The 13526-nt window shown below is 49.3% G+C and overlaps 1 protein-coding gene across 1 annotated transcript in view; it reads right to left on the reverse strand.

Moving 5' to 3' along the window:
* TNIK (TRAF2 and NCK interacting kinase) overlaps positions 1-13526 on the reverse strand; it is a 134288-nt gene that overhangs the window by 61248 nt on the left and 59514 nt on the right. The window contains exons 3-4 of the mRNA XM_026045409.1: positions 8039-8095; positions 5428-5553 (exon numbers count right to left, since the gene is read on the reverse strand). Coding sequence (XP_025901194.1) covers positions 5428-5553; positions 8039-8095 — 183 coding nt within the window. The remainder of the gene's footprint in view (positions 1-5427; positions 5554-8038; positions 8096-13526) is intronic.

A 13526-nucleotide genomic window follows, 5' to 3' on the forward strand; every position in this document is an offset into this window, starting at 1 on the left:
TAATTCTCAACTTGCGAGAYTCTTAAATGCACAATTTTCAAGTTTCTTATCGCACAACACTTCCGTGGTATTTAACGATTTCCTAGCAAACCACTTTATTAAAAGCAAGGGCCATGAGGACAGGGGAATGAAGGAGAGCAAAAGGCCGGTCCCAACCAAATTGCTCAAACACAGTGAYTGAAAAGACCATTGTATTTAAACAATCATAAAATGCAGACTGAACACAGCTGTAAGTCTTCAGTTTAAATAAAATACTTGAGCAGGACACCTCTTAACTGGCTGAAAGAGCGCTTTGACCACGCGCCTCTTTAGTTCTGATATCCAGTTGCTCTCCTGTTCCTGAAGGGACAGCTGAAAAATTCCTTGCGTGTCCCTGCTACGTCACGACCCTGCCTWAGAGACACACATGGCACCGGCCAGAGTCAGCGCCGTGCTAAGGGACGGCAGCACCTGCAGCTCTTCCATCCCTGCACGTGGGGACGGGGTTGGCAATAAGTGGAAAACACAGGGCTCCTGAATGGGGAATAATGGAGTGACAGGTTTCAGAGCAGCTTTCCCTGCCTTCCTGCCCCTTGGCTCACTGGCACGTGCGGGATATCACCGTTGGCCCGTGTGTTTCTGGTGCTGTAAATATTGGGGATGTCGGCACAGGGAGCGCTGCCAGGAAATCCTTGGAGAGCTGGACTATCCCAGGGGCACTCTCCAACCCYGTGCTTTCCCCATGGAAAAGCACGGCCGGCTCTCGCCTGGCTAGGAAGGAGGGATGAGCCCTGGCCACGCACTTGGCCACGAAGCTCCACACATTCTTGCTCTGCAAGTGCAGTGCTCAAGAGCTGGGGAGCTGAGGAAGAGGAAGGGCAGGTTACACCACATATTTACCACCATRACACTCCAAGGAAGAGGGAGCAAATGTCATTAGCAGCACCCAGAGCATCCATCACTGTCAGACTGGCATGTGGGGCTGCAGTGCTCCCAGYACCAGCCCCTGGTTATTTTAGACCAAGAAAAAAAAATTTGAATTTTTTTTTTCAACCTTCAAAACCTTCAAACCTTTTCAACCTTCAGAAAGGTTGAATTTGCCCCAGGAAGTGAATAAAGAGCAGAAGTTTCAACTGATCTTAGGACAGAGCTTAACATGTTTAGGAAAGGTTTCAAACGACTCRGTTATAGCCTCCTCTCAGTCCTACACCTCTAGGGGAGTGCTCTGTTCAGCAAACACTTGTATTATCCCCAATCTTATTAAAGGATGATGCTATGGAGGGGTAAGACAATAAAGCTGAAATGCAGGTTGGATTTTTATTAACCATAATTAAAACTATCATCAAGATGGGATAAAGGTAAGCTCATCTCCTGAAAGTTAATTTGCAAGGCCATTTATTGAGGAAGTATTTTTAAATACAGTTCATTTACTGAGCTCTTCACACCAGAGTGACGCACACTCGGCACTCCCAAGTCTCTGCCCGGCCTCCTCAGGAAGTCCTGGCTTAAGGAGCCTTCACTCAGCTCAGCCGTGACCCTGCTCAGGTTGGGAACAGCCACACAGAGCYGTGGTCCCGTTCCCAGAGCACAGTACCTGGGAGATGTGAAATGTGAAAATCATCCTCCTGGTAACAGTGATCCACCCCAAACGGACTCCCTGGATTCACCTTAACTTCACCCTGAGCCAAATGCATCCCCAGCACAAGAACAACTCATTCAGCTTCTCTTCAGGTCACTGATATCCCCACATCCCACAAGCTGAACGCTAAGGGAAATCTGTCCTCACCCTACAGGCTGGCTCTCCTCTTCCTCCTCTCACTCACCGTGGCTCCTGGGGCCAGGGATGGAGCACTAAAAAGGCAGAAACCATCTCACGATGGTTCAGCTGAGCAGTCAGCGCCTGGTTCCGAAACTGAGAAAGGAGGATTTTGCATGACAGCCCAATCAAGAGATTCTGCAGAAACCAGCAGCCCTGCTAGGCCCGCTGGGCTGGGAGGAGCTGCCCGGCCTTCAGGCCCGTGCAAGGCCCCAGCTGAAGCAGGATGCGGATGGAGCAGCGGGACCCGCAACGCTCCGTCCCGGCGCCCGCAGCGTCCCCGTGTGCCGCAGTCTGGCACGGCCACGGGGCCTCTGGGCTCCTGTCTGCAAGGCTGTGGGCTCCCACGCAAACACCTGCAGATTTTCATAAATAATTTGCCTGCTGCTGGCACCTCTGTGCAGCTCAGGCCCAGGCATGCGACTTGTAGCACTCGGGAAGCCTGAAGGCAACTCCCGCCTGAGCCCTAAGCAGGAGAAAGCTTTGGGCTCAAGAACGGGAGAGAAATGATCCTGAGCCCGGGGTCTGCAAAATACACAGCGCTCCCACTGAAACAGCTTTGAGCATGAAGGAAAATTAAATAACTTCAGCTTGCAAAGCAGAAAGGCTTTCTTCTAGAAGCAATACCCTCTCAGTCTGTGTCCAAAGGAGCCTTGCTCCCMTCCAACCTGCCTGGGAGGAACCCGTGAGGAGTCTTCCCGTATGGTCCCCTCCCCTGTCACGGGTCATGCCAATGACAGGCAGGCGCCAGGACAAGGTGCCGTATTCCCAAGCATCTTCATCTCCGCTGGAAGAGCTCTCCGGCTTTTATTTCCCTATCAACCTTCTGAGTGTTGATAAAAAAGAATTACTTGGGCATTATCAGAAACTGTTTCGTTGCAACAAAAGGCCGATGAAAAATAAGCCGGCCCTTATCTGTGCACAGGGCTGATAGAGCTCACACGAGCTCTAATTCAATCAGATTCGGGAAAAACAGCTACAGACCATGGTGACACCGGCACATCTCTTCCCCAGGGCCACGGGGGCTACCTCAACCACCCCTTTCACTGAACAGAGATGTTAAAATACCTCCTGCACCAGCACTATCACAGGGAAAAGCTGCTTTCACAAGTTTTCTTCACTTGCCCATGAGAAACACCCCAAAATYGAGTGGAGTTTTGCTTGGACTGAGAGGGAATTATTCAGATTTATCAAGCGTGTCCATAGCACAGGGATTCACAGGGAGCCCAACCACACATCCAGCTCTGCCCTCAGCCACCTGAAGCCCACGAGGATGCAGGGCTGATTTTAAGGCTCTCCTGACCAAGGGGAAGTTTTCCACCAAGCTTACCCTTGTGGAAGCCCGAGGTTATCAAGGTCATCTACCAGCCTGCCCCAGGCTAGCCCGGCTGCTCCGAGTGCTCGCTGGGAGCCACGGGCACCCACAGCTCCGCTGGTTTCTTTCCTCCTGGAATTCCCAGCAGCACAAGGGGGCTTTTTTTTTTTTTTTTTCCTAAACAGACTATAAAACACCTAAAGCCAAGTGGAATTTCATGGGATGAAAAGGCACTTCTCAGCTTGACAGCTTGCTCCTCACTGAATTGCAGGCTTGCTGCAAAGGACACTTTAAAAAAAAAAGTTCCCACCAAACAAACAAGAAAGCCCCAAATAACAGACACCAGTGGGATCCAATCCCCAAGTCTTCCCAATAATCCTGTGCAARAGGAAATCTTTGCTAACAAAACAACGCGTGCAGAGCCCCATTGGCTCTGGTTCTGCCCAGGGGCCACGGAGGGACGTCCCTTGTCATTCTGTGCAGCTCCCAGAGCCTGCTCAAGTGCTGGCTCGTTGACACAGCAGCAAACAGCCAAAGCAATTTCACTGGAAACCTTTTGGAGCTGCTAAAATACAGCCTGGATCACACAAAAACTACAGAAAGGAACATTCTGCAGATGCACTAGGGAGATAGTGGTGTAGGTCAGCGAACTGCTGTTAAAAAGAAGGAAAAAGAAATTTGGAAGCTGGCACCACTTCACAGCTCCTTGGGTCTTTTTATGTATTTACACATATCAATGTATACTTGGAGGTGGGGCAAGGCTGTGGCACAGTGAGGATGAAACAGCAAAGGCTTCACCTCTTCTCCAGGGCCTTCCAGCTCAACTCTAGATATTTGTTACTCCTGAAAAATCAGGCTTGAACAGTGTTGTTCGGACACAAAAAGAAAAAGAAAAAACCACCTGTATTAGCCAAGATTAGCCTTCCTCTCATGACTCCTGCTTAGAGGAGATGTTGCTGCCTGCCCAGAAATTAAGAGAAAACACATATAGCCCAGAGCCCACCTGAGAAAAGGCTGGCACCACCTTCTGTCCAAATGCACCAGCATCCTGAACCCCCACTACCTGCGGCAGGGCCGCTGGGGGCACCCTGCATAAACAAACCCTGAAGAGCAGCAAAGTGGRTTGCAGGAGCCAGCACAGGGCTGCGTCCCAGCAAGGGGCTTCCCTGGGGGCTTGCTGGCATCACTCGGGTGGCACTGAGGGACAACAGCCTGAGGTATCCCAGCGGGATCCACTTCCCAGCCCCRGCAGGTACCCACGTGTCTCTGACACACTGGACAGGCAAAGCYCGAGAAGCCGCGCGTGGATAATCCCAAACTGGCTGGATTTACAGGGCTGCGAGGGAATRAACACTATTCCGAGCGCATGACAGCAGCCAGGTGGTTGCATTTAAGATAACTTTCCGTTATTTATAGCCTGCCTGTAAACTGCCCAAGCCTTCCCTTCAGCCCCGGCACGGTAAAAGCAGCACCGTGGATGCTCACCCGGGCTGCAGGCGGTTGCTCCCTAGACATCCCTCAGCCTGGCTGCCCTCAGAACACAGCACAGTGGCTTTAATTAATTTTTCCTACCTCTTGTGGTAAAAAAATGAGGCAGTGCCCGGAGTCCTGACCCGCAGGGCCCGCTCAGCGGCCCCTGGGCTCATCTGCACTCGCCCTCCAGYCCCCTCTGGCCCTTAGGCAGATTTGAACCCTATCTTCTAAGTCTGGGAATGCTGCATAAATAACCAGAAGTCACTGTCCTCTATGGACAAGGGAAACAGCAGGGTGAGGCAGGCAAGCATTTACCAGGAGGCAAAGCAGCTTTTCCCCCTTCATCAAGAGCTTGGAAATGGCTGAACAGCTACAGCCTGTTCTGCCTCCCGTTCTCCAGCTCCCTCCTCTTCCTTTCTCTGCCTTGTCCCCACAAAGCAAGAAATAAAAGTTATTATTAGTTATTGCSAAGTAATTAAATGTTGGCAAAAAACGTGAATGACTAGAATCASCCCTAACCAGCCTTTAAGCCTCCATCTTCCTACCAAAGCTCCCCTTTTCTTCCAACTGCTACTGCTGCATTTGTTTATTTTCACAGGATAGAACAATTTTCAGATGACTATTATAACAAAGATGCTATTAATGATCAGCCAGAACAAAATTGTTTTCCATCATCAGTCTGCAACCCTTTTATGGCTAAATGGAGAGGCATTTTCAGTGCAGGAACAGCCTCTTCAAAGCCAGAAAGCCAAAAAAGACACGCACAAAATAAGGCTTATTGTAATACAGGTGGAGGTAAGAGCACAACACAGAGAAGCTGTTTAAAGAAAAGAACGTAATTTACCCAGAGCTGATCATCCATTCCTGGTGGGTTCTTTTTAATGAAAGCACCATAATATGTGGCAATATTTCGGTGATGAGAATATTTCTTCAGCATGTTGATTTCTTGCTTGATCTCCTCCTCTTCATCCTGGGATGAGGGGAAAAGCAAAGCAAAGAAAACCAACATCAGTGACAGGAAGAGCCCCTGACGCTCCACACACTCAGCTTTCTCTCCACCGGGTTCGTTAACTTCCATACACTGAGTTTGCCATTTAAACACACCCMCTTCTTAGAGGGTGCAGTTCACACTGGAGCCCATGGAGCTTGAGGTTGGGATTGCAGAGGAACCTGTTGGCAAAGAGATCTGCAGGCAGGCTGTGTGCTTKGAGCGTTCCTCCACCTTTCCTACAGGAATCCCTTCACGACTCCTGTTTGCAGCTTCACCGGGCTCGCCCGGCTCCAGCCAGGTGCCAGCTGCGCTGCACGTGCTCCAGACCTGCCGGAAGGCCATCGGGATGGCTTCCCAAACACCCAGCACCAGCTTCTGCAACCAATCCAATCCAATCCGTGACTCTCGGGTAGGCCTCAGAGCAGTTTTTTGGGTAGTTCAGAGTAATTTTTGGGGGGACTCCGGGGTGGCTCTTGAGGCAGCTCAAGAAGTGACTGCTGAGTCACTGAAGTGACAACTGATTCTAGTTGTGGCTCCAGAACAGTGCTAGGTTTGGCTCTAGACCTGACTTTGGAAACGATGACTAGGGAACACAGGCAGTGCTCCCAAGGGTGCCTCTGCACTGTTTTCACAGTAATCGTTCCCAGGCCTGCTCTCCAAGCGCTTTGTCCTTCTATGTATGGGATGTTGCCTTCTGTTCATAGGCCTTGGAGATCCTGTCTCTGCACTTGCACTGCTACTGCTGTAACCCCTTGCTTAGCTCCATCTCCTCTCACACAGTATTGGGCTGCCCGAGAGTGGGAAGAAACCGTATGGGGTATGAAGAAGCAGAAGAGAGCGGAAGTTCAGGTAAGGTCTTGTCTTCACTTCAAAACTTAGCCTTGACTTTAAAACCTGCACACTACATAGAGAAATAAAATTAACCAGTGTGTTTTAATATGACTGAAAGCAGCTCGAGAGGAAAATAATTAAATATCCAAACAGTAAATCCTCTGCCAAATATTTGATAACTTGAACATTCATATCAGCCAAAGAGAGAGAGGCAGGAAGCAGCATTACTGTTCTTAATTAAATACATTTCACCTGTATGATAGCAACAGCAGAGAGCAGATTATTAAGAGGATCCGTATTTGAAATCCTATTGGAAGGCAGTGGTTTAGATCAGAGACATCTACTTCTGGCACGGCTGCAGACACCAAGCACTGGGCAGGGTCACATTTTGGCTACTTTTCTCCAATATCTTCACTTGGAAGTCACAATATTTTAAAATCGCTTAATTAAATCTCATCTTTAGCCCTTTTTTTTTTTTTGTCTCAAAGTAATGCTCTGACATTTCATCTAAAATTTGTTCTAACCTCAGATTCCACCTCACCACCATGAATGCCATGGCGGTGCATTCAGTGGGTACACTTATTTTCTAGCTTATGGAAACCAGATGAATARTATCTGCTGATATTATAAGAAAACAGAAACAAATCTTGCTTGCATTTCCTTGGCAATTTTCACACATCATTTGCCCCATTAATACAAAAAAGAACCTCGATAGCTGTCCTGTAGATATAGAGAGTACCTGTGGTATTTCAAAACATACTCATGAGGCCAAGTAATCGCTTTCAGATCTAGACAATTCTGTATGTGTAAACTAAATAAAAACATTAATTCAAAAATAAGGTGGGCTGACTGGGATTTAATCCCAATGTTTGAAATGTGCTATTTTATTTTTGAAAAATCTTGCTTCAAAATCTGGTGCTGTTTACGCAGGCAGGAACTTTGGGAGGCATAATATTGGACTTAAATGCTCTTATTCTAGGAAAAAGCATCTTCATGTGATCCTTCCTGTTAGAACTCTRTTAGCACCTGTTTAGGTTTCTACAGATCATAGCAATTCTACTCATTTTTTTCTTCTGCAGCTGCTGGAAAGGGGTGAAACCATTATTTCCCCCAAATCCTTTTATTCATTTAATAACTTGTAGATTCTTTGGTTTCAAAAAAGCCCTGTGTGTGTGACCAAGGCAGCTGTTTCCTCCTTTGTACTGATAGCATGCACAGGAGTAATTTAGCTTATGTAGTGAAGTTATTTGCAGCCATACCTGCATACAGTTGYGGGGAACAAAAGCTTTTCAGGGGAAAATACAGATGTGAAGAACCTGGAATGTTTCATGAGCACATGATAGGGTTGCTACACTTGTTAGTTCAGTAATCTGTTCCAACCAGCCCTGGAGCTGGAAGCTTCACTGTTTCAGCATAAAATTGCTTAATCTCAGAATTCTCCCGGATTTATTTTTTGCTCCAATGTAAAAACACCAACTCTTAATGGGGCCTTTTGAATTAACTGAAGGAGCACCTGCTTCTCAGGAACACGAGCCCTTCTCAAACCCTCATGTCTTTTTGCATGCAGTCATGTTACTCCTCTTATCTAGAAACTTAAACACAYAGAGCGAGGAGGAGGAGGAGGATACATTACCCCGGTGACGTCCATAACCTTAATAGCAGCAAGCTGTCCTGTTTTAACATGACGACCCTGCAAAAGAAGAAAGGAGAAGTTCAATCATTTCGTTGCCCCAGCAATGCTTACTCGCAGTGAGCAATATCCTCAAACAACCTCCTTGCTTTGGCAGCTCTCGCTCTTCACTTCAGCATGAGCATCTTCACTGCAGCCATGGTGAGAATCCACCTCCTTTCCCCTCCTCCTGCCACTCCAGTTAGGGAAGGGGCACGTTTTCCCGGCAAACGAGCACTGGGAATGTCCCTCGGGCTCCAGGTCGCTCTGGAGCAAGGAGCAGACTTGCATTTTTGCAATCTAAGTGACAGCCACTCTCGGTGCTGGCACAAACGGCCAGGGCTCCTTCCCACGAGCTGCAAAATCAGCAAAGCACCGCAAGAAACTGCCTGGTGGGCAGCGCCCGACTGCATTAGTTGTAACAGAAAAATGCCTGGAAGTGATGGGGAGCGCTGCAAAAGAGCCTGAGCAGTTGATGGTTTCTTTAGAAACCACCAAATTCCTCTCCTGCAAGCCAAAATTAAGAGCTGTTATGGTCAGAGCACATGGGCAACTCTTTGGTTGCTGCCTGTTCGCTCCGTGCTGACTTCCAGCCCTGTCGCCCTCCYGCCCAACGCCACGTTACACTCAACACCAGATCAGAACTGCTCCTGTCAGCGGCGGGCGGATCAGGGCACGCGCTCAAATCAGAAACCAGGAGGAATCCGAAGAAAAGACAATGCTTCTCTGAGCAAATCTGCAGACCCAGTTCAGTCCAGGAATGCCGGGAGGTAAAGGGAAACATCCATGTTATCCCAGTCATTCCTTACCACAGAAGCATCCCAAGGCCCCAGGGCACGAGCTGTGCAAGAGGACAGAGGACGTGAGGAGCAATTGGGTGCTGAGGAGCCAGGCGAGGCCAAATCCTCTGCGCTAATGGGATTTGGGGGAAAAGGAGGCAGGCGGAGGGAAGGGGGGCCAGGAGCGCCAATATGTGGATTTAAAATCAAGGATCTAAGTTCCCTTTGGTGTTGAACAGGAGCAAGCAGAAGGGAAGAAATTCATGGCGTTTTGAGCAACATATCTGCTTCTCTCCAGCTTCACTCTGCACATCAACACCTCGCTTTGCTGCCTCATGTTTCTATCATCCATAGCTTGCAAGAGAAACGACCGATGGTGTAAAACACAAAGCACCACAGTTTGAAGGGAAYAGTTCCCATGTAACGGCCAGTTAATTTTATGAGCTTCTTTTTAAGGGTATCTAAGTAGCAAGAAAAAAAAAGGATATTAGCATTAGCATCAGGTAGCTCCTAGAAACGGTCTCGGCACCTCGTTAAATACATTGTGTGATCATACATTATCCCTATGCAGCAATATATAAATCACTGTTAAGGGCCACGGCTCRAAATTCAGGGCTGGATTCAAATGTTTATCGTCTTCACGGCTGCTGAGTTTTAATGGCTCCTACTTGAGCAAAATAAAGGGGAAAAAAATCCATATAAGGCTTTGTTAGTTTAAGGATTCCCTTGCTTCAGATTTTCAATTCACAGCCACCTTAGGYCTTTGCACGAGAAGGTTTGATGGCATTTGCCAACATTGCTTTTTGTTCCCACTTAACCTGCTCTGCCCTCCTGCTCGTGCAAACCTTGCTGCAAACCAGGTGTGGAAGTCGTTTCCTTCAGGGACACCAATGCCACGGCACGTGGGCACTTGCTGGGACCTCTGCGTGTGACAAGCCATGACAACCTCAGCTTGGCACCTGTCCTGCGGAGAGCAGCAATTTGGGGCTAAATGCAGGTTTGAGACAACACTGCACCGAGGAGTTTCACTTGCAGCCAAAATCAGGGTGGAAATGGTTGTTGCAGGAGGATCCTGCAAAAGTAGCTGCTCTCCCAAACGCTGTGCTCTGGTTTTGTGCTTGGTTTACAAGTGTCTTAAAACTCACCTGAAAACAATCCACGTGTTTGAGAAAGCAATCAAAGCATCGGATAGTCTAATAGCGGGTCAGCACCAGAAAGAATGAGTCATCTAACAGGATGGGAAATGGGTGAAATGTTGACTTTAAAAGGAGTAAATTATCTTTTCAACTAAATGAGTAACCATGGGCAAACCGTATTGTTCCGGCTTGCTCTTCACCCCAGTGGCTCCCTGGGAGATTTCAAGGAAATGCTCTGAGCTCTGCTCCATATGGAAAGGGAGCCTGAGCACACAAAAGTTGTACAAGGTCCCTCCAAAAAGCACCTCTGGTAGGGAAGAACAGGCCAGTGCTGTTTTAACTTTTCCAAATGGAGCTTCTGGTGCCCTTTTTGAGAGAAAAAGCATGGCCATGACACAGGAGACTAAACTGACTTCGTCCCTTTCCACCTCTTGGTCCCACCTCAGGATTTCGGAACTATTTTGTAGAGCTTCAGGGCAAACCCCAGCACCACGAAGAAGCCAAGGACATGGTAAATTCTGTGCAGTTCCTTAGAGCTCAGGAGGAAACACCACCTACTTGAAGCATCTATCTGAACCAGGGCTGCAGAACTGATCCTCCTTACATCYGTCATATTCTTCAACCTTTTAAGGACTCAAATCCTAGAAAACCTTTTTTAAAAAGAAAACAAACAAACAAAAAAACAGAGAAGATTTTTCTTATTTCCCTCAGCTGATTATTTTTATTACTACTGTAGTCTGGATTGAACAATTTATGCCTTGGAAAAGTATGCATCCTCTCCCAGTATAGATGTCTCTAATTGCATGAGGCCAAACTAATGCCTCTTGTTGACCGAACAAGGCTGACCTTTGCATTGAAGAATTTCTAATCCTCACTATCAATTCAAAATACGATGGGAGCCCCAGAGCCAGCAGGACCGGAATTCCATTACTGCAGCTCCACAACTGCTGACATTAAGTGAAGAAGGCAGGATTATTAGATTAGCAAACTAAATTGTTAAATTAGCATATTATTCAGCTCCCCAAATAACCCTATTTGTAGCACATAGGTGAACAGTACAATCATGAAACGCATCCCTTATTTCACTGCTTGCACTTACATTGTCCCCTTTCTTTCTTTTTGTTCCAGCAAAGGAGAAGGCTGGAAACAGCAGAGCACCATGAGGCTTTTTGGGAGGCCTTTGCTGCTGTTGCCTTGTCTCTTGGGAGACACTGCAGGGAGAGGGGTGGCRTACGAGCCCCCCTGAGGCGAGCACGAGGCGGCCGTCCCCAAGCCCGCTGCCCTGTGAAAGCCCCAGTGCCCAAAATCAGGCACTTGCGGTGGTCCCAGCAGCTAAATCCTACATGGTGGCAGTCTCAAACCTGAGCATTTGCTCTTTCTGTGAAAAGAAAAGAGCATTTGCAATATGTAGGGACCAGCATCTCTCTCCTAAAGGGGGGTCAGGTCCTCTGTAAGATCCAGGCTGCAAGGTGAGGGGCTAAGCATATCTGCACAGAGCAGAGAGCTGGGGAGAAGATCAACAGCAGAAAACAGTATTTGGGAAGAATGTCTAAGCAGCAGGCTGTGGAAAACCACAGCAATCTTGCCAGAGGAAGAAGCAAGGATGTTCCCAACAAAGAGTAATGCATAAGCAAGGGCAGACAGGCCCTGGGCCTCACTGAATATCCCCAGAGCTGGGGCCACACGAGGGCAGCTGGGGGTCTCTGGGCACTCAGGAGCATCCATGGGCAAGGGGGGACGTGGCCGGCCGCCCCAGCCAGGCTGGAGCCCTCCTGCTTCCCTGTCCCGCTGGGCTTTGCTCCCAGGCACGCTCGCTCCGTGGGCAGGAACACGGATCCTGCTCCTGCCACCCGGCCTGGCCCTGCCGGCTCCCGCGCTTCCCTCCCCGTGCCGGAAGGGCACAGTTCTTGCAGCTAAAAGAAGGCAGAACAGCCTGTTCCCAATAACATCAGTTCATGACAGCCATGTTATTACCGCCCTTTAACACCCCCACTGCGCTTCTGTTTCACAGCGCTGCCTATTCAGCATTGCAGCATTCATAACTAAAATTAAATCTCCATTTAAGAGCCTCACAAGGCTCCCTTTTCCAAAGGCCGCGTTCCCAATAAGCACCAGATTGCTCCTTCCAGCAGGAGCCCTGGGAAGCGGGGCGGGATYGGCGCTTCCCACGGAGCTCCAGGTGCCAGCGGGAGCGCGGGGACCCCTACGGCTCCCATGGCCTCGGGTGGGCAGAGGTCCCTCTGCCCCACGGCCAGACTTTGTGTGCCCAACTCGCAGGGCAAACCGGCCTTCCCGGGGCCACCACCYGAAACCCAAGTGGCCAGGAGCACCCTGGCAGCTTCAAGGCTCCGGCTCCTGCTGCAAGCTCCGCTGGTTCTGTACGGAAAATGGGAATGGCTACGGGAATGGGAGCTTTGCCGGCTCCAGAGAGGTCTCTGCGGCAAGAGAAGCTTCAACAGCGTTGCTGTCGCCTCTCCCGGGATTCCAGAGGAATCTGTCCCTTCAAAGTGATCCCTCCGAACGCGCTCCCTRCGAACATGTCCTGTGTGGTGGGCACGTCAGCCCAGAGCATGGGCTCACGTTCCCACGGATCTCCTCAGGCATCTGGTACTCTGGTTATTTTTGCCACCCATTAAATAACGTGCGTTTTGGCACACGGGGTTTTACCTGCTCTTTAGACCAGGCTCAGAACGGGCGACCGCACTGCAAACTCTGGCTTAGGGAAGGAATGGCCCTTGTAGAGGAAACACTGCACATGCTGATGGCAATGTGCTTTCCTGAAACACCTCTTCAGTGCCATCTGCTTGGCTCCAGATCCTGCTTCGTAGTAGCAGGATCCAAGTTTGGAGGTGGCATGTAAAGTGCAAGGTGGTTTTGCAACCAAAAACAACAGCGGAGGGGAACCTCCGAGAGCCACTTCTTGGGACAACGTGTCATTCAGCTACACAGACACATATTTGAAACTGATGGAGAATCATAATTGGGACTGTTTTTAAAAGAGGTCCCCAGGGTCCACGTGCATCATGGGGAGCAACCTGCGCTCTCAGGTCAGAGGCTGCTGCTGCTTCACTTTATGGGGAAACACACGGGCCCCACAGCAGCTGTTGCTACAGGAAAAGCCCTGACACCCCGCGCCCTGAGCAGTTTGGCTAGAGTTCCCAAGCACCAGAAACAACCCATTTTTTCTTCCACTATCTGTAGGCAGCACGGTGGGAGCAGCAGCCTCAGACATGGCGCAAGCAACCACTGCAGAGCACGAGCGACACACGTTCCTGTCCCTGTGCAAGGAAGGGCAAGGACGAAGGAAAGCCCAAACCCACCCCAGGGATACCCACCGAGCAGCTAATCCAGGAAATTCAACTCTGGATACTTTCCCGTGAAGTGTTTCCATGGGATTTAATACCTATGTGGTCAAAGACACAGAAAGGCCAGCACCGGTGACAGGAGAGCTTCAGACCTCCCACTGCAGCAGCATCTTCTCAGGACACCTGGACTCCTCAATTCCCTCCAGGACAAAGAGCGCTTGGATCAGGGAAT

Source organism: Nothoprocta perdicaria, unplaced genomic scaffold (genome assembly GCF_003342845.1).
Source record: "Nothoprocta perdicaria isolate Ctin4 unplaced genomic scaffold, notPer1 scaffold_4, whole genome shotgun sequence".
In the NCBI taxonomy this organism is placed as follows: Eukaryota; Metazoa; Chordata; class Aves; order Tinamiformes; family Tinamidae; genus Nothoprocta; species Nothoprocta perdicaria.